The sequence below is a fragment of the Hyperoodon ampullatus genome, assembly GCF_949752795.1.
Source record: "Hyperoodon ampullatus genome assembly, chromosome: 19".
NCBI lineage: Eukaryota > Metazoa > Chordata > Mammalia > Artiodactyla > Ziphiidae > Hyperoodon > Hyperoodon ampullatus.
In genome coordinates this window covers 8,922,951-8,948,383 of record NC_136932.1, presented here as the reverse complement: position 1 = coordinate 8,948,383, position 25,433 = coordinate 8,922,951, and the positions used below count along the sequence as shown (strand labels likewise).

The 25,433-nt window shown below is 52.5% G+C and overlaps 3 protein-coding genes across 3 annotated transcripts; all 3 read right to left on the bottom strand.

Moving 5' to 3' along the window:
• Positions 1-885: 885 nt before the first annotated feature.
• HEXIM2 (HEXIM P-TEFb complex subunit 2) lies at positions 886-4,459 on the bottom strand. Its single transcript, XM_079725987.1, has 2 exons — positions 4,380-4,459; positions 886-1,871 (listed from the first exon to the last, which is right to left on the bottom strand). Exon 2 carries the CDS (start codon positions 1,791-1,793, stop codon positions 1,083-1,085), a length of 711 nt encoding a protein of 236 aa, XP_079582113.1. The 5' UTR covers positions 1,794-1,871; positions 4,380-4,459; the 3' UTR covers positions 886-1,082.
• Positions 4,460-12,379: 7,920 nt separating this feature from the next.
• Positions 12,380-13,986, bottom strand: HEXIM1 (HEXIM P-TEFb complex subunit 1; the record flags this gene model as incomplete). The annotated part of the gene is made up of 1 exon (XM_079725723.1): positions 12,380-13,986. One exon carries the CDS (start codon positions 13,984-13,986, stop codon positions 12,943-12,945), a length of 1,044 nt encoding a protein of 347 aa, XP_079581849.1. The 3' UTR covers positions 12,380-12,942.
• Positions 13,987-18,737: 4,751 nt separating this feature from the next.
• Positions 18,738-24,439, bottom strand: ACBD4 (acyl-CoA binding domain containing 4; the record flags this gene model as incomplete). Its single annotated transcript, XM_079725309.1, is given in 11 exon segments — positions 18,738-18,949; positions 18,952-18,967; positions 19,312-19,415; positions 21,682-21,821; positions 22,538-22,616; positions 22,709-22,779; positions 23,103-23,192; positions 23,416-23,536; positions 23,819-23,903; positions 23,975-24,095; positions 24,352-24,439. Coding segments are annotated over 11 exon segments (1,086 nt in total). The 3' UTR covers positions 18,738-18,778.
• Positions 24,440-25,433: the final 994 nt, after the last annotated feature.

The window sequence follows — 25,433 nt, the reverse complement described above, 5'->3', positions numbered from 1 at the left end:
TAACTTAACTTCCCCTCCACCACCGCAGCCTGACACTCTGCAGCCACAAGAACAGGAGACAAGGTGTCTGGGGAGAGGTGGGTCTGCGTGTGAGGGGTGTGTGAGCTCGCTTCAGAGCCCAAGACTGCTGGTGTGTTGGTGGCATATCCGGGCTGGCTCAGCTCTCTATCAGACAGACAGGTGAGGGGCTCACCTCAGAGGGAATTAACCACACAGGTGATTAGGCTAAAAGCAGCAGGATGCACAGACGCACGGCAGGCACCTCGAAAGCCAAGCCTCCAGCTCTGCTAAGGATCGATCCCCTGTCCAACCAGCCTGGGGCTTATTTTCCATCAGGAGAAAACTCCCCTTGAGCGCTTACTTGTAAGTGCTCTTCTAGGAGGTCAGGGGGCAAACCTGACCTCCTGCCCAACCCCCAGCTGGGAGATGCGGGGCGGGTGGGGAGGCTGTCGAGCACAGAGAGACACAAGGCACCCAGACCTTGTCTAGCCGAGCCCTCTAAACTGTGGGGAAGATAGGGAAAATACAGGGAGCCTGGGAACAAACCCTGAAGAAACCCCTGGACTGAGCCTAGCCCTCTCTCCTCCAGGGGAAGTTCCCAGCTCCTCACAGCAATCTTGCATCTTAAGTCAGGCTCTGGCTGAACCTGGTGACTCCTGACTGAGACCCCTCCCGCCTCTGCCTTCCCCTCTCTAAAACCTTCAGAGCAGTCTGATGGCCCCCAGATACATGGAGCAGATTTCAGGCATTCTGGAGACGCTGAGAAGCCCCCAATGCAGGGGTCTGCTGTCCTCCCAGGCTGGGGGCAGCCCCAGGCCTCTCTCCGATGGAAGTGCTTTGATTCTTAGAGCAGCCCTAGTGTAATCAATGCTAGCCACTCCCATGTGATCTCACCAAAATCATTTAATTCCTTTGTGAAAAATAAGATGACATCAAAGAACAAACTTCAAAGAACAAACTGTGGAGATGACAAGATGGAAGCCGGAACCTAAATGAGCTGTTCTCCGGGGGGGCGCAGAGGTGCTGAGACCTGCCTCCTTGAGACTCGGCTGGCCTGAGTGTGTACAAAACAGAAACTTCTCCTAGGTGCCCGGCTCCCCACCACGGCGGCCACCTTCCCGGTTCCACATCTCATTCTCCTGCCGAAGCCGCTGGTTCTCCGTCCGGAGCCTCTCTACCTCGGCGGCCAGCTCCTCCACCTGGCGACAGGGCCGCTGGCTGGTGCACCCCTGCAGCTGCTGCAGCCTCCTCGTCTCCTCCTCGGCCTGTGACAGCCGCCTCTCCAGATCCAGGTAGTCGCGGACCAGCTCCTGCTTGCTGCGGCCCTGCAGGCTCTCCGTGTGATAGCGCTCATAGGCCTCGGAGAAATCCCTCTGCTGGAACTCCCCGTGAGCTCGGCCCCTCGAGTCGCTGTCCCCGGCCTCACTCTCCCCACTGGAGCCTGGGTGGGAGGCCCCTTGGGGCACATCCAGGTTGGGCTCCTCGGGGTCTCTGTCGTTCATCAGGAACTGGGTGGTATTGTAGGGTGCCACGGGCTGGCCTTTGGCAAACATCTCCTCTCGGACCCGGGAGGCCCGCTGGCCCTGCCTCTCATCCCGCTGTTGCTTCTCGGCCCAGCTCAGCTCCAGGTAGGGTCGCCAGTGCCGCTTGCGCTTTGAAGGCCGCCGGCGGTGCTTCTTCCGTGCCAGTACGGCCTCCACTGAGCAGCCCCCTGGGCTCCGGGCCCGGGGACCCCTACCGTTCCAGCCTAGGCCACTGCCGGGAGGATCTTCCTCCTCTGAGTGGCTCTCCATCCGGGGTGTCAGGGGCAGGGAACCTCCAGGGTCATGAGGCTCAGGGGATGCTTTGGGGCTCCCAGGAACACGAGAGGTCTAAAGAGAGAGGAAAAAGGAGGCCAGATCACAGATGGCCCGTCCCATGGTAGAATCCTCTGTTCACCCAGCCTGAAGCCGACCTGCCCACACCCAGCTCACCTGGCCCCTCTCTAGCCTCGCACCTTCTACAACCGTTTGTCTGTTTCTGGGCTTACCTGTCTACTGTCTGTCCCCCAACCCCACCCCAAGCAAACTCATGGTGAGAGCCAGAATCTTGCCTGTGTATTTCACTCTGTAATTTCAATGCCTGGAACAGCACCTGGCACAGAGTAGACATTCAATAAATACTCTTTGAAATGGGATGGGAAGTGGCTCCTGATGTATTATTGGGTTGATCAGAAGCCCAAACGGCACTTGCTCTTCCCTCTTCCTAGAAAGCTTATCTTTCAGACAGAGCTGGTTTCCTTGCAAGTGACCTGTACAGTCCCACAGAGCCCCCCATTCAGAAAAGCCCCTTGCTTTGCTTAATGCTCTGCTGTCATTGTCTTGAACTTCTTAGTGATTTTTGAATTAAGAGCCCTTTGCACTGACCCCACAAATCATGTTGCCAATCCTGCTTCCAGCTACTTGCATAACTCATTATTTTTCATCCTTTAGGGTTAAGCTCCAATGTCAGCTCTTCAGAGAGGCCCTCCCTGACCCCCCTATCTAAGTAGCCCCCATATTCCCCTTCCCGGTGACTCCCTGTCATGTGACAGTTAATGTCCCACTTAGCGTTTAGCACATTACCATTTGTCTTTCTCCTAGAAGAATGTGTCCTGTCTGTTCAGCTCACCACTGTGTCGCTAAGCATGGCCCGAGGTGAGTGTTCAATAAATATATGTTAAATGACATAAGCCCAGAAGTGGGGGGGGATCCAAAAGATATTGGAACGTGAGACTCTCGCTTCTGTCATTCTAGGGTGAATGGAGTGTATTTATTCCAGGCACAAGTTGGTATCACTCTTCTACATGAGAGGCAGGAAAGCACTAGGGAGAGGAAGGGCCAATCTCCAGTCTGTAGCCCAGCGAATTCTACACCTTATCTAAGAGGCGGAAAGGATTCTGTCAAGAGTGCGTGTGTTCAGGGCATCTGTTTATCTCTGCCGTGGTGAGGGTGGGAGTACTGAGTTTGGGGGAGGAGAATGAATTGCTGGAAGTTTGTGGTTTGGGGAATTCTAATAATAACCACCACCACTGGCACAGTGTTTTATAATGTTCAACACGGTTCAGAGACATCTGAGCATGGGTCTACACAAGCGTAGGGAGTGTACTGGCGGGTGTATGCAGCCCTGTAAGAGCTGGAGGTGTGTTAACGTGCGTTTTGGAGACCCCAAAGTTCTCTTCATAATTTGGGATGGGGTACGTTGGAGTGTGTGTACGTGTGTTGTTTGTTGTGCTGTACTGTTACTTTACCTGCAGGGAGAATGTCATAAAGTAACAATACAATCAAGAGTGACAGGCCTTGGGGCTTCCCTGGTGGTGCAGTGGTTGAGAGTCCGCCTGCCGATGCAGGGGACACGGGTTCGTGTCCCGGTCCGGGAAGATCCCACATGCCGCGGAGCGGCTGGGCCCGTGAGCCATGGCCGCTGAGCCTGCACGTCCGGAGCCTGTGCTCCGCAACGGGAGAGGCCACAACAGTGAGAGGCCCGCGTACCACAAACAAAAAAAAAAAAAAAAAAAAGAGTGACAGGCCTTGTCACCACCAGTGTCTTGGGCCAACTGAGAAGAACTTCTGCCCCACCCCCACCCAAGCCAGCCCTGCCCTCCTGAAGGCTTGTCCCCTTTCCACCATTACCACTATTGCAGATAAGCTGTGTGATCCCGGGTGAGTCATTTGCCTTCTCTGAACCTTTAGGCCCTGACATGCCATGAACTCCAAATTAAATAAATCTGGAAAATTTACTGGAAGTAGCTAGGTAGGGTGGATCAGAGGACTAGAGTTCCCTCCTTACCTATAGGGAGCTGTGGACTCGGGGAGAAGAATGGGCAAGGTGGGGGCCGGTGAGAGAGAGCATAGGGTGGGAGGGTTCGGGCTCCTGTTGCCAGCTCAGAAGGTGATGTTCTCTGAGGGCCTGATACAATCCGTCTCTCCCCTCTCTCCTGGGTGGTTTCCTACCCGCTAACCTCCATCCCAAATTATGAACCGATGACTCAAACTCTTCTCCCTGCTTCAGACTTGGTTCACAGCCTAGACAAAATGCAAGGCAGGGTTCTGTTGTTTAAGACGCTAAGTTTAAACCCTGGGTCTTCTGCTTGCTGGCTGCATGATTCGAGAAGAGGCATGTCAGCTCTCAGAACATCAGCTTCTTTGAAATGGAAATAGTAATTTCTACCCTGAATGGCTGCTAGGATTTCACGAGAGAGCGCAGAATTAACATCTGCCATATTGCTCAGCGCATAGTGGGGACTCGTTTAAAAATACTGGTTTTCCAAATCCACTAGCACATCTGAGACAAGAAGCCAGGATCCCAGTTGGCAGGACCCGTGTTCAGGGCACTCAGGTGGTTGGGAGAATGGGGCTTACCTTGGCCTCCTCCAGGGCTGCTGGTGACTCTGTGTTAACAGTTGGTCTGGTTTGGAGTAGCCACCTTCTTCTGTTCCAAATCTTTCAGCAGATGCCTTTTAACTAGTGACACCTGCTTTAAATAATACAAACCTAAGTCCCGAGAGAGAATTTTCAGGAAGACTCTGGCTACCCAGCAAATCTTTACCAAGGCAGCGGCAGCCATTTTGTAGCACCAGACCTGCACACCCTCATTTTCGAATGAAGGGCCGCCTCCAGCCTGGTTTTCACACCTCCAGCCAGCAAGGGGTCAAATGGAGATTAAGGGGCCATCTCCCCAGTCCTGTTCCTCAGGCCCCAGGCCAGGGCTTACATCCTATACTCTTCTCCTGAAACTCACTGAGGCAGGCTGGCAGCTAGGAAGCTAGGCCTAAGCTTTGTTCCCCCAGCAACCAAAGAGGGGAAAAGACTGCCTGGGGAGGCGAAGACACAGCAATGACCTGGACAGGCTGGGAGTGGAGTGGGTCGGTGGCTCCGACAAGCCTGAGGAGGAGTCCTTTCCCCACTGCCTCCAGAGGCCCCAACCTTGACTGCAGGCACCCACCTCCTCCCCAGGCTGGGCTCCAGAAGTCAACACCTCAAAAAGCACGACTGGGCCCAGCCTGGGGCTGAGTCCTTTTCATCTACAGGGCCTGGCCTGCCTCCCTCCTTCTTCTCAGGATGGGAAACGGAGGAAAGGGTAAGAAGTCTTCGCACTACAGGCAGCTGAGAGGGAAACCCAACAGGGATAAGGAAGGATTCCTTGGAAGAGGGGAAATGATCCGGGAAGGAGATTCTGCAAAGGCGGAACTGACCTATTTGCTGTCAGGGGCTATGCACAGGACTACATCTGTGTGTCTTTCTGTGCGACCGCCTGTCTGCAATTCCCAACGCCTCAGCCCTACCTCTTGCTGCAGTTGCTGCAGCTCTGGTCAAGCCGCTCAGGCGCTGAGGTTGGGGGGAGGGCCCCCCTCCCCTCGCCTGGCAGCGCGGCACCTGCTGGGGATTGTAGTTCTTCTAGCTGAGGAAAGCGGATCGAGATCCTGTAATGTCAACAAGCACACAGAAAACTCTAAAACCCATCTACCCTTGCGCGAGTGGCGTCCCGCGCTCACCGATGCCTCCTTTGATTGGTCCACTCGCCTGCCAATATTCCCTTTTTCGTCAACGATTAGCTGTGCGGAAGCACAAGTCGATCCGCCTATCCGAGCTCAATTAAAGAGTTCATTGATGGCGTTAATCTTTACTGGGCAGAAAACAGATCCGGCTGAGAGGGGAGGGGCTTGGGCGCGGAGGGATCCTCGGCCCTAGAGGAAGGCGACGAGAAGGATCGGTGGCCGCCGCCGCCATTTTGGGCTGGGAGGAGGCAGCGGAGGGACTCGCTGCGCAGTGAGAGCACCCCATGGGGGGTGGTCCGGGCGCGGGGAGAGGCCGGGCCGAGTGGGCTGCCTGAAGTGGCGGCGCCGGGAGACGGCGGGGGGTGGGACCGGGGACCGCGGGGGGGTGAAGGTTGGAGTCTCTCTGGCCGGGCCCGGTCCTCAAACCATCCCGGCAGCCCCGCAGCCTCGCCTCTCACAGAGGGCGGGGTTCTTGGGTAATTACCGCGTATTTCCTGAGACCCCAGCTGAGTAGAGAGCGGGTGAAATGACTCTCCTCTGCTCTTTCCACGGGGGCGCAGATCCCGAGGCCGAGCTCCGCTAAGTTCTTTCCCCACCCCCATGCGGCCTGGGTATAGCGGCGAGGCCCGGCGTAGCGGGAACCCCCACTTCGATGGGCGCCGCGAGGGCGGGTGGAGGTCGCAGCTCCGGCCGCGCGTCCCTCTGGCGTGGCAGTCAGCTGGAGGCTCCGAGGGCAGAGAGCCAGGTGCACCCACCATCTCCCCCCCGTACACCAAGGCCATCCCGCGGCCAGGGCTGTGAACAGGAACAGCCTTCTTCCTACTGTAGCAACCACTAATTCTCCCCAGGGACCAGCTAGATCGCGGCACGTGGAAATCTCTGAGCGCTCTTGCCCTCGAGATCTCTCCTGTCCAGCCCCGATTCTCAGAACGACCTGACCTCGCACGTCGCCAGCCGCTTTGGGAAACTCCAAAAGTGTGCTGTTCCACTTCTCTCGAAAGTTTACACCAAAGGGGTTTGCGCTTTTGCCCTTTGCAGAGTTGGGACACAAAACAACTTGGAGTCGCCACGGTTCTGGGAATAAACATGGAGTGGCCCATTTCGGATGCTTCAGGAACATCTGTTTGCATTTTGAAATCTGAGCCATAACTTTTACCAAAACTTTTGGAGATGGCCGCCCTCCTAAAGGAAAAAACGAACTAATTCCAACGTAGTCTTTATAAGGCTACAAATTCTTTCCAGTTTAAAGAACTTTTCTCCCACAGACGAAACAAAATGGGGGAGTATTTTGCCACTGGTGCATTGTTACTAGGGAGCCTCTCTCTATTTTGAAATTCCAAGTAATTGAAAGTCACTTCTGTGGATCCCAGATGGCCACCAAAATAGAAATTGCAGTTTTGAGCTACTTCATATATGTGGCGTTTGGGGGAGCAGGGGAAACCTACCTTGAGAAAAATAAAACACTCAACCTTATAGCTGTAGCAGCTTCTTAAGGATTGAAGTTTGATGTGGAATTCTTTTCTTGAATGGCAGATGAAACCATTTTGTTTCTTACTGCTTGAAATCTAAATTCAGAGAGATTCATAGGTCAGGGGTAGCTTAATGTTGTTGCTAAAAGGTCAGTTGAAATTATGCCTAGGTAGACTCGGAATTAGGAGAGTGACTGGGCGGTGAGCTTTATCTTAGAGGGTACATTGTGATGCGTCTCATTGCTGATTACGGATGGTCAAATCGTTCCGAAGCATTTGGCCTTAATAGGAAAGTTTCTTCAGAACTGAAGCCCTGTTCCTCCTCTTAATAAAGTGATTTTTTTTTTAAGTTGTAAGAGTGACAGTTCCATAGCAACAGTTCCATAGCTTTAACTGTTTTCTCCCTTTGCCCCCCAGATGTTCTTAGAGAAAGTCTTAGAACTGGATTGCAAAAATACGATCACCTTTGACTCAGGTTCATCTAAAATTTGAACCACTTATCCTAAATAAAGCTTCAGGACACTTGATTCATGCTGTGGGTTGACCTGGCTTAAGTCATGTTCACTTCACACTGTTGTTTAGATCAAGAGAATATGCCAGTTAGGAAAAGCTGACACTAACTTGGTGGGAGTTAAATAGTTATAGCTGAAAGGGGCTTTAAAGATTATCTTTGTGGTTCCTCTGTCAAGAATTTAATGGCGGAGGATCTCAGACTGTGATTCATCCTCCATTGTGAAGTCATCTAGTTAAACCTTTGGAAGCTACTAAGTGGAGAATACTGTACCAGGTGCAGAAATTTGGTACTCATTTTTAAAGATGAAAGCTTATCATATTTAAGGTTGACCCATAAGCTTTTCCATTCCTTGATAAGAAAAGTTGGGAGTAAAATCAGTTTATTAATGGTCCCTTGGTTATCTACTGAGCAAAACACAGTACTGGAAGTTAGGAACTCCCAAGTTCTATTTCTGTGTGTGCTACCACAGATTTGGTTGGCTCGGCTAGAGGCCAAATCCTGAAGATGAGGCCAAACTGGCCATTTTGTTGCTGAGTCTATTGTTGTCTAACTTTCGACTAGACCTTCAGCTTCCTCCTCAGCTCTCCTCTTTCAGATGAGTTGCTTTGTGGTTTATGACAAATTCTACAAACCCTATATGCCTCAGTTTCCTAATTTGGAAATGGTATCAATGCAGCCTCCCTCATAAATACCTGGAGTAACTACTCTTCAGTGGCTATGTAAACATTTACTTGCTCTAACTTTGTTACTTGGGAACTTTAGGACTTCTGCTTCAAAGGTTATTTGGGGCATTTGGGAGACCTGCCTTACCAAAGTGTGGCCTTGGTTGCCATGGGCCATCCAGATAGGTTGAACGAGGGTCAGTCTCAGGGTACCAAGCAGTTGTTAACCACAAGTCCTGGATGTTTTACGTTTGCCTGATGGCCACCTCCTGGGAGTAGTGGCTATGTGTGAGCAGCGTTCATTGACAGAGGTAGGAGTAATTCTTTGCAGCAGTCCTCCTCTTCAGGATGAAGATACTTTCTTCTGAACTATTTGATTTCCAGTTCGTTTTTTACTTTGTTCAGCCCTCACCATCCTCTTCTCTGTCTTTCTCTTTTTAAATTCAAATGTTTGCTCATTTAAATGCACTTTTAGCAAGACCCAGAGAGGAGGGTAGAACTAACCTAGACATTCCCTTCCGTCCTCTGGTTGGTCTTCTGCCTTTGCCTGAAAGTTGTCCTGGAGTTATCCAGGTATGCAGAACTGCGTGCTTAAAGCCGACTTCAGAACTTCAGATCTTGTCCTCTGACGCTCTGGAGTCTAGGACAAATTCTAGTCAGTAGTTTACGAGAGCAGTGATGCTGTCATTTTCTCAAATTCTTGTGCATGGAACACTCTACAACTCCCACATTTTCCTTCAGGAATATCCTTTTTGGTCACCGTAGATCCAGGGCTTTTTAACACTTCACACACAGTCAGTGGATGTATCAAATAGAATGTGCCTTCAGATGAGGATTCGCAATACTCTTCTGAATTTTTGCTCTTTTTGGAAAATTTTAAGCCAAATGTAACTGCTCTTGGTGCTGTATTGAGGGATAGAATCACACTAGCTGTTTCAGGAGACTTACCAACAGTTCCTGGTACCAGCTCAACCATTTGAAAGAATTTTGTTGGTGTGCAGAAGTTTGTTAGTAAACTGCTAGGATTATTCCTGCTGTTACCCATGTTACATCATTTGTCATAATTGAACTGCCTCTAAGTAAAGCCCAAGAAAAACTTCATTCAGGAGGATTTGTGAGAGCTGTGTTATTGATCTGTCTGAAACCAGCCTTTGTTTTTTCAACAAGAAATGAAATGAGGTGGTATGCTTTCCAGCCTTCAAAGACAACTGGCAGAAATTGGCCAAATAGTGAATCTTCGCCTCCTAGACCATATATTTTGTCTTTCTTACAGAGTATGACTATTACCCTTTGGTCAGCAGATCCCACTCTTCAGGGCCTGAATTTGACATTTTCTTTTAAAAATTAGTCTTTATTTCTAGCAACAACCATTTACACTTTACACGAGAAAGGATAGTGGAATTTTATTCCAATAATCTTGCTTGAGAAATGTGAAAAATCATTTAAAGAAACTCACAAACTCAGGTATACTTAGGTACAAGTACAGTGCTATTTAACTCTAGCCAGCTTTTCTGTCACACTGTTGTGAATACTTGTTTCCTGCTGGTGGTGTAAGTGGACAGGGGGACACCTGTAGTACATTACCTAATGTTTGACTAAACATTGGTTTTCTGAAGGTAGACTATTTAGTTGTGGATCTTGTTTATTTCTGTAGATTCCCTCTTTGATTTCTCTCACTTTTGAAGTCACTGGGGTAAGGTATGTTTGTTTATATTTCCCCAAGCAAAGGATTTTTATTTTACTCTGGACAAAGTGAAAATTAAAATACTGATCAAATGGGCAACTGCTCCGGTCTTAAAAATAACCAGTAATAATACCAATGGTACCTTACTTTTGGATAGCCTATTTTCATGTTGTCTCCTTTAATCCTTAACAGCAGTTATGTGAAGTAGGCACGGCCCCATTTTGCTGATGAAGAATGAGGCTCAGAGAGTTTAATAAGAGATGTGTCCAGGGTTTTACTGCTAGTATTTGTCAAAGGTATAACTAGGAGCCTGGTTTTTGACTCCTAGTCTGGTCTAATTTTATAATGTTTCCTCTCTTTAGATACCTAGTCCATTTTTCAGAACTAAACCAATCTGGAGCTCCTTGGCTTGTTCCCCTGCAAACTGAAATCTAAAGGGCTCCGTCTCTTGAGGGCCACTTTAGGTTATAGGCTGGCCCAAGAAAAGTTTTCCTTACTCAAAGGAGGATTAAGCAGTCCAGCCAGCTGTCTCCAAAATTTGGGAAGTGCTTTGCCCTGGCTGGATATCCAGGCCCCAGTATAAGAAAGAGAACTGAAATTGCTAATGTGTAAGCATGGTCTTTGGAGCAGCTCATTTAAAATGTTTAGCAGAAAAGCCTTTAGTGAAAGGCTAGAGTGGACTTGAGGATCATCTGTCATGATCCTGTTAGTATAGGTAATTCAGAGTCTTTTCTCTCTGCCCTTAGAGCAATATGTTAGTCAAGTGTTTCAGTGTAGAAAGTGTTGATAGAAAACTGAAATTTTGCACAAATCTCATCATTCTAAGAACATAAATGCAGTAAAATGTCGGTGCCTTTGAAAGCAAAATTCAGACAGAAAGTTGCATATCTTAAGGTAAATCAAAGTAATTTATGACAGTTACTTAAAACTAAATATTTATATATTTTTTTAAGACTGGATTGAATGTCTCCTAAAACTTACACTTTTTTCCTGATGATAAATGCACTAAGAGTCTTTCTAAGACTATTAGTCGGGGAAACAAGATGGTTATATTTAAATCCATCTTGTTAAGTAAGAAGAGTTTCTGAAATCAGAGGTCATCACTGCTGCATCCTATATAGTTCAGTCAAAATGAGGCTTCTGCTGTGCACTGTAAAGGCAGAGGGCAGTGTTGCTGCTTCTGGGACTGCTGCATGACGTCATGGCAGAAGGAAAATTAAAAACACAAAAACTATTTCAAAATAGACTTTTAATGTAATTTTTAGGCCAAAGGAAAAGCTTATCATACATCGTCTCCAGTGGACCATCTGCCAGAATAGGGCCACCAGCTCAGTCCAGCTTTGAAGGCCCTGAGTCAGTCTTAACTGCCATAATTTCCCTTGACTCATGGATTTGTGTATGCTTCTCATGCATCATAAGGTGCATTTCACTCTTGACATTCCCACCACCTCCAGTATTTCATCTAGCTGCAAAAACAAGCTTCCCAATGGGAGTTTTTTCCCCAGGGGTTCTTAACCTTTAAGGAGTTTGATAATTTCATGTTCTCTCAAGCCCTCTTCCCAGAAAAATGTACACATAATACAAGTCTACATATAATTGCATGGGGTTCATGGAGCCCAAGGCCCCCTATGGTTTCTAAGGCCCCATGTGAGGGAACCCCTGTGCTAGTGATTTGAACAATGCGGTTGCTTAGGGAAGCACTGACACACGGCAGGTAAAGATGGGCTGGGTTAATCATGGTGACAGGAGGGAACAATCTTATAATTTCTTACTATTTTGATTTGGGGGCAGAAATTAATTCCCAGGGCCTCCCTGCATTTTCAAGACCAGAACTACTCAAGGACTAAGCAGCTATCAGTAGTTTAGGAGATTGAGAATAGCGGCTGTATAGGGAAGGTGCACGGTTCCCACTTGGCCCCTAAGGACTTAATTTAGCTCCTTAACCAGAAGCTTTACATTTGGTTTGCAGTGAGGGGGCATTTCTAATTTTAGTTTGACTCTCATGGAAAGGTGGACAGCTTCTGTTCCTTTTTTTTGGTATAGGGAGCACCTAAGTATTGGACAATTAGGGTTAAGTCCTTGGAATGCCCCAAATGGCCATTTCCTCTATAAATATAATATTCTCTACCTCTGAATATTTTAACATAAAGAGCTGCCTCACAAGTTTATCCAGCCATTGCTTGCACTAAGAAAGCAAGAGGTTTACGAAGAGCCTTTTCCAGGCATCCAAGAACTCCTTCCAGCCTTATTGGGAGGAGAGGGGAATTACTAAAACCACACTTGTAGGAATGAAATGAGGCTGTCCGTTGTCTAACCTGACAAACTGCCAAATTAGGCTCACGTTTTTGTTAATAGACTTTTGAACGGCTATTGAGAAGCAGAATTAAAATTTTAAGCTGCTGATTGTAGTTACATTCTACTCCCCAAACACCCAACACTGGTTTATTTCTCCAGCATCAAGAAAGAAAACCAAGGCACTAGAAAACAAGCACACTTAAGTACTGAAGATAATTAAATCTTTATATTTTGCCGGAACTGTATATTGTAGCACACTAAAACCCATTCAAGGGAAAACTGGGCAAATTGAAAATTCTCCCATTAAAGATTGTTTTTTGAAAATGGACAAATCAGATGATTCCTTTACCACCCCCAAAACGCAATCACATAAATCAGTACTATTCTGAATTAGCTCTAGAAATCACACTGAAACTACATTACATTTACAAATATTAAATTTATTATAACTAGAATGAATTTAATGGTTCTCAGATTTGGCCACCTTATAGCTCCATTTAAGGAGGGGATTTTTAACAGAAAAATGCTTTATAGCTTGGTCAAATTACACATTAAAAAAGAAAAAAACTCCTAAAAAGGAAAACAAGAAAAGCAACCCTTCAGTTTCACATAATTAAAGAACAGGAGAAAGCACACAAGCTACATCATAGCTAAATTTACCAAACCAACCAAAGCCAGGGGGGATTTCTTTTCTGATTATGTGTCATAAAAAGGTCCACTGTCTTATATACACATGTATATAATGTTACATTCCGTCACTGTAAAAAGTCCCCTTTGCCCCCCTCCCCCCAAAAAGTTTCAGTCTAGTCTCCAAACTTGGACAGCGGTGCTCGCTCCTGCTGCCGGTGCAGTTCGTTCTCCGTCAGCAGCTGGAGGTTCTCGGCGCGCAGCCGGTCTAGCTCCAGCTCCAGCTCCCGGACGCGCGCGTCGTCGCCGCCCAGCCGCTTGCTTTCCAGCCGCAGCCGGTTATTCTCGTCCTCCATGCGCGAGAGGCACTTCTCCAGCTCCAGGTACTCCTTGATGAGCTCCTGCTTGCTCATGTTCTGCAGGCTCTCCGCGTGGTACCGCTCGTAGGTCTCCGAGAAGTCCCGCTGCAGAAACTCGCTGCCGTCTCCTCCCATCCCGTCGCTGCCCCCATCCTCCTCGCCCGCTTCTTCCATAAAGTCCTCATCGCTGGTGTCGTCAGATTTGGCAGCAGCCCGTTTGGGATAGAGGCCGGTTTTAAGATCCGGCTCCTCCTGGTCGTGATCATCCATGAGGAACTGCGTGGTGTTATAGGGAGCCACTGGCTGGCCCTTGGCGAACATCTCAGCTCGAATCCTCGAAGCTCGCAGGCTCTGTTTCTCATCGAACTTTTTCTTCTCCTCCCAGGTCAGCGTGTAGTACGGTTTCCAATGCCGCTTCTTCTTGGAGGGGCGTCTCCTATGTTTTTTCTTGCCCAGCTGTCTCTGCTGCTGTCCCCACGCCTCCTCGCCCCCTGCGGCAGAAGCCCCCAACTTGTTGGCCTTCGGCCTCTGTTGCCCTCCCGCCGCCGGCTGGGGGGCACCGCCAGCGGACAAGTCGTCCCCATTCTGGCCCTTCTCACCCGCTTCCGGACAGCTGGATTCTGGGCAGATCTGGGTCTGCACGGGAGGCGGCTGGAGCTCCAGGCTCCCTTCCCCGCCCTGCCCCGGAGAGCCACCCGACTGGGGGGACGCTCTCGATTGCCACCTACTGTCCTCCTCGGGCACCCGCTCCTCCGCGCCTGGGGGGCGATCAGAGTTCGGCTCTTCATGGACAGCAGCAGCACCTGTACAGTTGCTAGTTTGAGGCTGGTGCTGATACTCTGACAAGAGTGGCTCGGCCATTGCTAATAGAATCCTCGGAGTTTGAAGAATTTTGGCTGTAAATCCTTAAGGAAAAAAGGGTTTTCTTTTCTTTCAGAAATGTCCAGCACAGTCCTCTTCGGTCTGTAATTCCTGCAGTGATGCCTTCAGCCAATCCTTCTGTCAGCAAACTCCAGTTGCAATTTGGGGGCGCTCAAGTCAGTAAAGGGTTAAGGGCCCACAGCGCGGCCGGCTAGCGGGTCCAAGGGGGTGCAGCAGCAGGAACAGTAGGTGTTGTGTAGAGGGGGTGGGCCTCAAGCCTCCCCGCAGAGCGCCCCCGCGATCAAGGAGTTGGTGGGCAAGGAGATTAGGTTAAATCCAACGGGTTAAACCCAGCCCCGAAGGGGTTAAAACTACCCGATGACGCTGACTCCGAGGGGCCGGATCCACAAAGGGTTAAATCCCCTGCCGCAGAGCCCACAAGGGGTTAAAGTCCCAGAGCCACCTCCTCCCACTTCCACGGGTGTCGCTCCAACCCGTGCTCCCACTTCCCTAGGCCCGGCCGGAGCCTCAGCCGAGGACAGACAAACTCATCTCCCCTTTGGCTCGATGCTCTGCTCAGCTCAGTTCTCCTCCGCCTCCTCCTCTTTTTCCTCCCTCCCTCCTCCCCCCTCCGACAACTCCTCTTCCGCCTCCTCCCCCGACTTCCCCTCCCAACCTGCCTCTCCACCTGCCAACTTCCAACTGCTGCCTCCCAGGCCTCTGCGCCCCTTTTATATAGAAGACGGTCCGCCCCGCCCACGCGCATGCGTAACGGAGTCCCCATCGCAGGAACCTGGGAGTCGTAGTTCCCATCTTTCAGACCCGCCGTCCTCTCGCGCCGTGCGACGTAGCCAATCCCAGGGCGCGTCGGGGGCGTCTTCCAGGCCACCTCCTTCCATCGTTTATCCCTCGCTAGAGAAACGTGAGCGCCCATTGGTCAAGAGGCACATGTCTCACCGAGGAAGGAAGGCCGATCGCAGAGAAGATGGGGCGGGTTCTGGACCATACCATTCTGCTTCAGGAATACGAGAAGATTCGATGGCCTATAAGGGCCCGCACAGAATATTTTTATGAAAAGGTGCGTCTTAAAGACTACTATTGTATTCTGTCCTCAGCGGAAAGGTTCTGAAGGTCATAAACACTTGTTAGCTAAAGCAAGAATGGTTTACTCCTAAAAAGTAGTCCCTAAAGTGTAAACGAGGGTTTAATTCTGTAAAGAGAGACGTTGGCCCATGGCTAATAATTCTCGATTCTTAAAATTATAGGAATGTCTTTAAAGTGTGTGGTTAGTGACTGGGATTGACGTTTGCGGAAGGATATTGTGAACACATTTTTGTTTAAAAAAGCGCATGAAGAAGTAAACAAATGAAGACTAAAAAGTGCCGCCTTAAAGGGACAGTGTGACTGCGTTAGGGCAGCAACCTCGGACTAGGCCTCGGAAAATGAGAAAGCAGGTTCGAGTCCCGGTTGACGTCCGCCTTCGGACTGGCCTCGGGACCCTTGGCCGAAAGTGGCCGAGTCCCAGCCCCAGCGTAGTCCTTCTGGGCCACCGCCGCCCCAGGGGCCAGTGCAAAATGGTGGGCCGTGACCGAGGGTCTCGCCTGGGCCGGGAAGCACCGGGTGTGCGCCCTGGGCTCCCCCGAGACCCGGCCTGTAAGGCCTCGCCCCCTCCCCGGGCCTCAGCTTTTATCGAAGAAAACGGTCTTCTGGGGCCGTCTTGGTCTCTTCAGTTAGGAACCGACCAGGAAATTTTCCTGAGCCCGGACAGGAGAGTCCAGGGCTGCTGATGAGCCTCTTTGTTGGGGGAGGGGTTCGAAGTTAATACTGAGTTGAAATAATCAAGCCTGGCTAGGCGAGAGAGAAGGGGGAATCATCCACAGAGGCTCTTCCTTGTCAGTAGGCGCTGGGCAACACCGGGAGGGAAGCAGAGCCAGAGGCTTCCGCGAGGAGGAATCCTTGCCCAGAAATGGAGGCAGGGGGATTCTGGCCCAGAACTGTGGGACAGATTCATGGCGGCGTGGAGGGGGGCGGCGACTTAGTCTCCTTGTGAAAATTCTCCAGATTCCAAGCTCCCGCCCGAAGGACAGGGGCCGGGAGTAGCCCAAACCCTCCGCCCAAATCACTTAGGCCTAAAATCTCCCGAAATCTCAGTTTCTCCCACTTGCCACACGCACAGTGACCCGTTCTATTCTTACTGTTCTATTTCTTCCTCAGCTGCCGTGTATTACATTCCAACCGCTTTCCACCGCACAACGTTCTTTTACACACAGAACCATTTGCCCCACCACAACAGCCCAGTGAGTTAGGCAAGGTAGGGATTATTGTCTCCATTTTAGAGATAAGAAATCTCAGAAACTGACTTGTCCAAGGTCACATGACAACTGAGTGGCAATTTCAGCTAAACCGAAGGTCTTTGTGTGTGACCCCGTGCCATTTTTCTTTCTGTCACAAACACAGAATTCCTTTTTTTTCGTAAGAACGCTAGATTTGGTTCCTTTTCATCCCCAACAGCTTCAGCCTAATTCAGGTCCTTATTTATTTATTTTTTCTCTCTCTCCTTTTTTACCCTCTCCCCCCACCCCCTTTTTTTTTTTTTTTTTTTTTTTTTTGGCTGTACCACACAGCATAAGGGATCTCAGTTCCCCAACCAGGGAACGAACCTGGCCCACTGCAGTGGAAGCGGGGAGTCTTAACCACTGGACCACCAGGGAAGTACCCCAGGCCCTTCTTCACTTAGCAAACATCGGATAGAAGGGCACAATGGTGAATAAAATGTCATCCTTGCTACTCAGGTAATGTGTAGAGAGGCCATCAAACCACAGTAAGCAAGTGAAGAAACTCCTGGTAGGAGCTTGTGAGCCAAGTTGCGTAGGAGTTGAGAATTATGGACAGGTTTCATGCAGGAGGTGACTTCTTGGCTGTCTGAAAGATGAAGCCTTTTCAGGCAGAGTAGCACGAAGTAGGGCATTCTGTGAAGAGCAAGCATCTCATCCCAAGACAGGTCTTGTCTGGGGACTCAGGAGTGGTTCTGTGGGGAAGTGCTGATGGGTATGCCCAGAGGGAGAGGCAAGCAAGAGTGACCCTGAGGCACATCCAGGTGTTTTGAGGTTGAACATCCGAGCCTGTTTTCGCTGGGCTTCCAAGAACTCAGGTCTATCCGAAAAGCCTGCCTCTCCTCTATGCTGCTCCATCAGTCACGCAGGAGGCTTCCCGGGAGCAAGAGCTGCCCCTCACACTGGGAGCTCCCCGAGGAAAAGAGTCTTTGCAGAGAACTCGACCTGGATGGAGTCAGAGACTTCCAAACTGTTACATTTTCAGACGCCTGAGGACTCCTGGGTACCCTCAATCAGGGGATTTGGAAGGTAAACTGAGCCCAACCTCAGTCTACTGGACAGGGCTCAGCTATATGGACTCATTTGTCCTATTAGGGGAGGGGTGGCCAGACTGATAGTTCGTAATTCTGGAATTCTATGAAAGGAGGCCACGCACCTTGATATTAGCTGAGGTTTAACTCTTTGCTAGGCATTTACATGTCCTGGTCATTTATTTATTTATTTATTAAATTTCATTTTTTATTTTTATTTTTGGCTGCATTGGATCTTTGTTGGCTGTGCGCGGACTTTCTCTGGTTGTGTCAAGCAGGCGCTACTCTTCGTTGCGGTGCGCGGGCTTATTGCAGTGTCTTCTGTTATTGCAGAGCACGGGCTCTAGGCGCGCGGGCTTCAGTAGTTGTGGCACGCAAGCTCCAGAGCGCAGGCTCAGTAGTTGTGGCGCGCCAGGGCTCGAACCTGTGTCCCCTGCATTGGCAGGCAGATTCTTAACCACTGTGCCACCAGGGAAGCCCCTGTCCTGGTCACTTAAACCCCTAGAGTGCCTTATGATGAAGAGCTCTTCATCGTTATTTCACAAAGCAACCCAGGCTCAGAGCAGTTAAGAATCTGGCCCAGGTCACACAGCTAGTATGTGCAACTGGAGGAGCTGGCTTCCGCCCCACTCCTGCATCCCCAGCATCAATTTGGTCCCTCTTCCACTGCCCTCCAGTGTCCATCCTTAACATACGGGTTAACTCAAAATTTCGGAGCCCCAGCAGTCTGCAGCAGCCAGCGACCCCCGGAGGTCTCTGCTCACTCCGGCCCTGGGCCCACCCCACCGGGGCTCCCGCGCAGGGCCCCGCCCCCACTCCTCAGGGAGGGGCGGGAACGAAGCTCCCGCCGGCCTTGGCCTTCCAGAAAGTTCCCTGGGAGAGCCCGAGCGCGGAGGTCACCGGGAGGGGGAACGGGGAGCGAGCAGCTGAGGAGGGGGAAGGGGGCAGTGAGCACTTCTAGGGCCGGAGTCTCGGCCCCGACCCTACGCCTGGCGCGCGGAGCAGGGGGTAGCCGCCCTCCCCTTCGGGCGTGGACGGAGCCTGTGCCCGGCCCCCGCCACACTCCTCTCCTCCCGCCACCCCTAGCTCGCCGGTTCCCTCCTCCCGGCCACGACGGGGCGGGGGGCGGGGCCAAGGCCGCGGCCCCGCCCCCGTCGCGGCGCATCCCGCCGCCCCCTCCGCCTGCATCTCCCCCGCCTCCGTTCCAGACCCTGGGCTGTTGCCTCCACTAGCCCGGGGAGCTGGGAAATGCTTCTTCTGGGACGCCGCCCGCTGGCCTCTCGGGGCCGTCCACGGGCAGCGGGGGAGGGGGCAGGGAAGGGACTTGAGGCTCGCGCGCCCCGGACCCGCTTCCCGCCTCAATCCGTGGCAGCCCAGACGGCAGAAGATGAAGGTTTTATTTTATTTAGTGAAACACTCTTTTGTAAGTTAATGTTTAGTGAAGACGTCCTGAGTATATGTGGGGTAGGGCGGCCAGGAAGACGGAGCAGACTTCCCTCCCCCGGGGTCAGCTCTCTCCGCCTTTCCCCAGCTCGGTCGGGCCTCCCAGCCAATCATTCTTCCAGGCCCCGGCCCAAGTCCCAACCTGCCCACGAGCTGAGCCTCCTCGGGGAGAGGCTGGGGTGGGAAAGGAGTCAGGTGACCCAGAGGGTGGGGAGGGCAGAGGCTGAGACCCGGCAGCTCCGCCCTGAATCAGCCGCCAGCCCTGAACTGGGGACGTGCACCCCACGTGCAGCCTCCCCAGGGAGCCTGAGGTGGTCGGGGGTGAGAGGAGGGGAATTCCTGTGGAGCGGCAGGAAGAGTGGGGTCCTATCTGGCTCCCCATTAGGGGAGAGGTGCCAAGGCAAACACTAACTGGGGCAGGAAGCAGGTGGGAGCGGGGTTTAACACCGTTCTCCTAAACTCGAGGAAGGCTCAGAGTCTCCTCCGTTGGCTGCAGAGACTCCTCCATTGAGAGTCACCTCTTCTGGGTCCGAAACTGTCGGAAGAGCCACTGGACGATGAAGGGCCACAGGAGGAAGAAGAGCAGCGTGGGAGCAGAGAGCCCAGTGCCGGGCCTTGGCCTCTGCCGCCAAGAGGAGAGAGTCAGGAGCCAGCCCGGGCCTCAGCACAGGCTGGGCCCTCCTTCGCAGCCTGCTTGCAGAGCTCAGGTGGGAGCTTCTGCCTCCCTCTCCCCAGTCTGTCCCTGACACGTTGAGCCCTAACTCTCCCCCATATCCTCCTCCAAGGTGCCGAAAAGGCTGAAGGCTGGAGAGGCTGCTGAGCGGAGAGACTGGTGGCTTCGAGGCTGTCTCCTCTGGGCCACAAAGCAGTGACCCTGTTGGTGTGGCCCGAAGACCCCATATTGTAAAGGACATGCCACATATTTCAAATGAGGACCCTGGGTGCTCAGATTTTAGTTTCTAAATACCATTCTCCGCTGAATGGAGAAGTGGCAGATTTTAGGTCTGGAGCAGGGAAGGTAGAATTGAATGTGAAACGTCTTGTACCAGGAAGCAAGGAAGCTTTTAAAGATTAATGAGTTTAAATTACCAGAACATAGGACCCAGCTTGAAAGGGTCCCACCAAAGTTGTGACAGCCTGGGCATCAAAAAGAATGATGATTGCAGTTGACTGAAATACTGAGTCTTTAAAATCCATGAGTTCATGATGATACTCAAAGAGAAAGGGGAAATTTATCACCATTGAGGTGGCTGTTAAATCAACTCCTTACTCTAAAAATAGATAATTAAAGAGAAAGAATTAAGCACTTATTCTGCCTTCCATAAGGCACTGTATTTCAGGGAAATCCTAGATGATCAGGGAAACTCTACAGAAAAATGACAGCTAATAAATGTTAAAGGAATAATAGAATTTAAAAGTCAACATTGTTTTTTGTAACCAGTAAATAAATTACGGATCCAGGCAAGGAGCATCTATCAGTTGTCAAAAGCTGCGTGTCAAATGGGCTTGATGGGGAACTGGACATTCCCTGGCTGCAAGTGGTGGGAACAGACTGTCACCCCTGCATCCCTGCTAGTGGTCCACGCTAGAATCATTCACGGTAGGACATCCAAGTATGTGTCCCTTGATGTAAAGAAAGAACATCACCTCTGATGTAATCTGGTCATGTAAACTAGCCAGGAGGCTGTCATCAGACAGACCACAAGAGTGGAACATTCTACAGGACCACGATCCAGTCTCATCCGCAAGTCAGCAGCAAGGAAGAGGGACTAGTCTAGACTAACAGAGTCTTAAGAACAGACACTCCTGGCCTGGACAGACAGGGAAGGTGGAAAAGGGTGGAAACCTTTAAAATCTTCAGCATATAAAATTAGTAAAAGGTAAACAATAAATAAAACCCTGGGGGGTGAGCGTTGAAAGGTTAGCTGCTGTGGATCTGAGGGAATTCCTGCCAACCTGGCTGACACCCACTGTGCCAAGGGGGTGAAGGGTCACGTAAGTGATTTCCCCGCACCCAGGAACTCAGCCGTCCCCTGCCCCCACCACTCCGGGCTTCGCAAGAACAGACTCACTCATAGTGAGCGGTGGATGCCAGCTTTGGTGGGAGACAGACCTAGGGCCACTCGCGGCTCCATTACTTAATGTTAATACTAACAATGAACCCCGTTTGAGAAGTCCTCCCCGGGCGCTGCGGAAGCACCTACACACATTATCTCATCTCATCCTCACAGCAGCTCTGTGAGGTTCTTCCAGGCTGTGTACCCTCAGGTAAGTTACTCAACATCTCAGAGCTGTAGTTTCCTCATCAGTAAAAGGGAAATGAAAAGAAAACCTATTCCACTGGTTTGTTTTGAGGGTAAAATGAGATAATGCAGGTAATGTGTCTGGCACACAGCTGGGGTTCCAGAAACGGCTGCTGTTATTTATTTTGCAGAAGCAGAGGTGTAAGGGGCAAGCAGATCTAGAAGTTGAGAGGAGGGAGTGAGGGATGCAAGGGCTGACTTTGGGGAGGGCGAGACAATAAATCTGGGAACAGAAGTCCTGACTGAGGGGCAATAGGGACACCCCCACCCCCAGCCCCAACGCAAAGAGCAGACACATTCTGGCCCCTCCAACTGCTGGAATTCCATCTGTCCTCAGTTACTCTTCAGGCAGAGGGAGATAAGAGCAGGGAAGGAGGGCCTCTCCCACTCCGAGGCTGGAAGCGCTACTACAGACCCCCTGACTTCCTTGCCTGCGCCACGAGCCACACCACTCCCTGGAGAAGGCAGAGGTGTGAGCAGGCAGAGACGTGGGGACAAAGACAGGAGTGGCTGGATGAGGAGCCCAGAAAAGAGACCCTCAAAGTCCTGCCCCCGTCTTGCCCTGGGCCTTCGGACGGGGCTCACCTGCTTGCGGGGGACAGGCATGCTCTCCAGGCTCCGCAGTCTCCCCTGGACGTCCCGCATGCTCTTCTGCAGCGCCCGAACTGTCCCCACCAGCCACGTGTCCAGTTCCTGGGGCCCCAGCAGGGTGCTTTCCAATCTCCCTGCAGTGCACAGACACACAGGGAAGGGGGCTCAGGAGGCAGCTCAGCTAGGGGCAGGGTGGTGGCAGGCTGCGGCAGGTCCAGGGAAGAGTAAGAGCAGAGTGCGATCCCTTGTACCAAGTGTGAGTCTTGTAAAGCCCATCCATGTGGCTGAGTAATGGGCTGCCACGGGTTTGAATCCCAGCAGCACTACCACTTAGCTGTGTGACTTTGGGCAAGTCAGTAACTTCTCTAAGCCTCGTTGGTCAACTGAAAATTATGTCATCTCCCTCACAGGGCTGCTCGCTCTGAGGAATAAAGGAGATAATATTTATGACAGTGCCCCTGATGGGACGTGGCACACTGGAAGTTCTAGAAAGGGATAGGGCAGAACTCGTTGTCCTAAGAGAGTCCCAAATGGGAGACCCAGAGAGAGAGGATGACTCCCAAGGCCGCGTAGGTGCAGGTGAGGGAGCTGGTCTAGGAATTTTACCCCAGCTGCTCTTCCTCAGTGCCAGCCAAGGGTACAGGCTCCTGGTGGCCCTCGGAGAGGAGGCCGGGCAGGGACTTGGCCCATCCAGGCCAGTGTCTGGCTTTAACCCTTCCTGGGCAGAGGCTACTCTCTCCAGTGCCTAGCGTTGGATTCCGCCTCCCCCCGTGAGGGCAGCCAGGGGAAGGCTCAGGGCACCACAACCATGGGAACGGCAGAAGGGGTGAAGGGTCACGCAGGGGCTCACCTTTCTCTGCAGGAGCCTCGGTGCTGTTCCCGGTGTGGAGCTCTCCTCCCAGGGCGCCCCTCTGCTCTGCCCCAACCTGCTGAGAAGAGTCACAAAGTCCAAGGGGGGTGGCGGGAGCAGCTATAGGGCCCAGTGGGGTAGGGGCGGGGAGGCGATGGGAGGAGGTCTCACCTGCTCAGGCTCCAGCTGCTCCATGGAATCACAGAAAACCTCAGAGTCCTGGTCCCTGGGTGGCTGGGACTCTGAGAAGGAGATGAGTAGGGTTAGCGACAAGAGGGAGGCCACGGAGGGAGGGGAGGGGGGTGCATCTAGGCAGAGGCGTCTGTTCAGGGCGCACTAGAGACACTGCCACAAGAGGCACAGATGGCTCCCTGAGGGGGGGCCTGCAACAGGAATCCCAGAACCTGCCCCTGGCCTTTGGGAGCACAGGAGGTCTCAGTGTCTGGGCACGAGGCGTGACAGGCACAGCGTGGCACCTAGCCTGCTCCCCTCCACCCTGCCTGGAGGTCCCCCCCCCACCTCTGGCCTGGGTCTGGCTCTCTGCCCCTCCTGCCCAGGCACTGACCTGGGCATGGGGGTGCTGGTTCCTTGGGAAGGCAGGGAGGCTCTGGGGCAGCAGGCTCGGCGTCTCCATTCAGCACCTGCTCTTTCCAACCTGCGGAGACACAACACCCAGAGGTGGGGCTGGGAAGACATCAGGCCCCTGCTCCCCAGTTAGCCATGGACTCTGCCTGAGACCCACCCCATCAGGGGCGCTGGTTGCGGTCCTTACGGGGACATCACCTAGAGCCCTCTGCCCCCAGGCTCCCCTCCAACCGAGCAGCCCCCCGAGACAGTTCAGTCAGCACTTCGTGGAGCTCCCAGCCTGGAGGCCTGACCTGTGACCCTTTTCAGGAAGGTCTCCGGGGGCCTCGGCATGTCAGGGATCACCCGGTACAGGGGCTCGAAGTAACCAAACATGTCCTCTGCCACCTCGCCCAGGGGCACTGTGTCGATCACCTGTGCGGGAGGGGGTCTAATGGGGAAGGGCTGGCCCCTCCCACCAGTGCCCCCTTGAGCTGGGCCGCCTCCACCCTGCTGCTGCCCTGTCATACCTCCCCACCCTTGTGCCCAGTCAGGAACCAGAGAGGCAGGGGTGGGGGAACAGCATGAAGGTGGTTAATTCCCATAGGTAGGGGTATCAACGTGCAGGAAACATAATGGGGTCGGACTGGAAGGGTGGGGGGCAGGCCACCTGGCTGAGAGCTTGGTCACAGAGAGGAGTCTGCAGCCTCTCCCTACCCTCTGGGCCACCAGCTTCATCTCAGTGATGTAGGCGGACATGGCCTGCTCCCTGCTCATCTCGCCCAGGCTGTTCCAGGCATCCCTGGGGGACAGAGGGCTGTGAAATGCTGGTTGACAGCTGAGGCTTGTTTGCCCAGCCGATGGGGAGCTCACCATTTATAACGTCCAATAGGGTCCCAGAACCCAGGCTGGGGGACCAGGCAGGGCCCCATGGTAGCCTGCTTGTAGTAGCTGTAGAATCGCAGCATCTCTTTATAGGAGGGGCGGTAAGAGCCTGGGCAGGGGTTGGGAAGTGGGGGAGAGAGCATCACTCCCAGCTCAAAGGGGATGGAGGTGGGGGGAGAACCACCCTTGGGGAGGGCAGAGATGGTGAGGGGTCCCACAGGGCAGCTGGACAGGGGCAGGTGGCAGAGGGGACCCCCAGGACAACTCAGGCAGGGACTTGCCTGTAAAAACTGCCAGGATCAAAGCCTCCTGGGAGGCGGACCCCAGTCGTCTTGACCCCCAAATGCGGGTCCCCATGCCCTCACCGTTCTTAGGCAGGTTCTGAACGACGCGGACTGCGGCCTGGAACTGTTTCTGGCAGTCCGGCTCTGGACTTTCATTTCCGGTACCCATACCCAGCTGCTCTGAGCCTTGGGGCCCTACTTTTGAGCGACTCTGCAAGAACAAGCCTGTGTGTGAGCAGGCTCCAGCCCGCCCCACCTGCCCCCCGCCCCCGCCCCCGCCCAACTCCTCCCTGGCACACGCCTCTGTAAGTCACTGGTCCATTTTCCAGGAGCAAACTAAGCTCTTTAGAGGCCTGAGTGAGACACCCCGGGAGGTCAGAAGCTGCGACTCAGGAGACGCCTTTTCCTACCCCAAGGCAGCGTGGGTGGGGCCAGGATGGGTGGAGAGGACCTCGGTGTGTGGGTGGAGAGACAGGTGGCAAGGGTCGCGGTGCCTCTCTAGATGCACATCTCCAACTCCTAGACAGGAGAACCCGCAAGCCGAGAGGAGACAGGGCGGGGCAAACATCCTCCCACCCCGGCTCCCCATACCCCGGCTCAGCTGCCCGGCACTCACCCTCAGCGCCCACTGCCCGGACACCTGGGTTTCCGCTCGCCACTAGCCGGAAGCTTCCGATTGACCTCCCGGTCGGGCCTGGCCCGGATGGGGACGCGGAGCAAGGGGGAAAATTTAAGCCAATGAGAGAGCCCGTTTCAGATTTCTTCTACACCTCGACCACTCAACGCGGCCCTTTCGACATTATGCAAATAGTTTAGCGGTGCCTCTCCCAATCAGGCGGGGCAAATCCGCGGGTGGGTTCCTCAACCCTGGAGCGCCAGAGGCAGGCGGAAGCGCCCCCTGGTGGACACCGTGAAATGACGCTGTCTCTTGCGCCCCCTCTGGTGGAAACCCGCTAGTCAGCTGAACCCAGGTCCCCCAGATTCGAGCCACGCAACTCAGCTCTCCAGACACTTAACAGGCGCTGGGGATAAAAGGGGGAATCATGTTCTGAGGTCAGGGGTTCTAAAGGAGGGACACTGGAGCTGAGTTTTGGAAGCCTTAAGAGTAAGCCAGGAGAAGAATGAGGAAGGTCATTTCTGGAGGAAGGAATTGCAGGATCAAA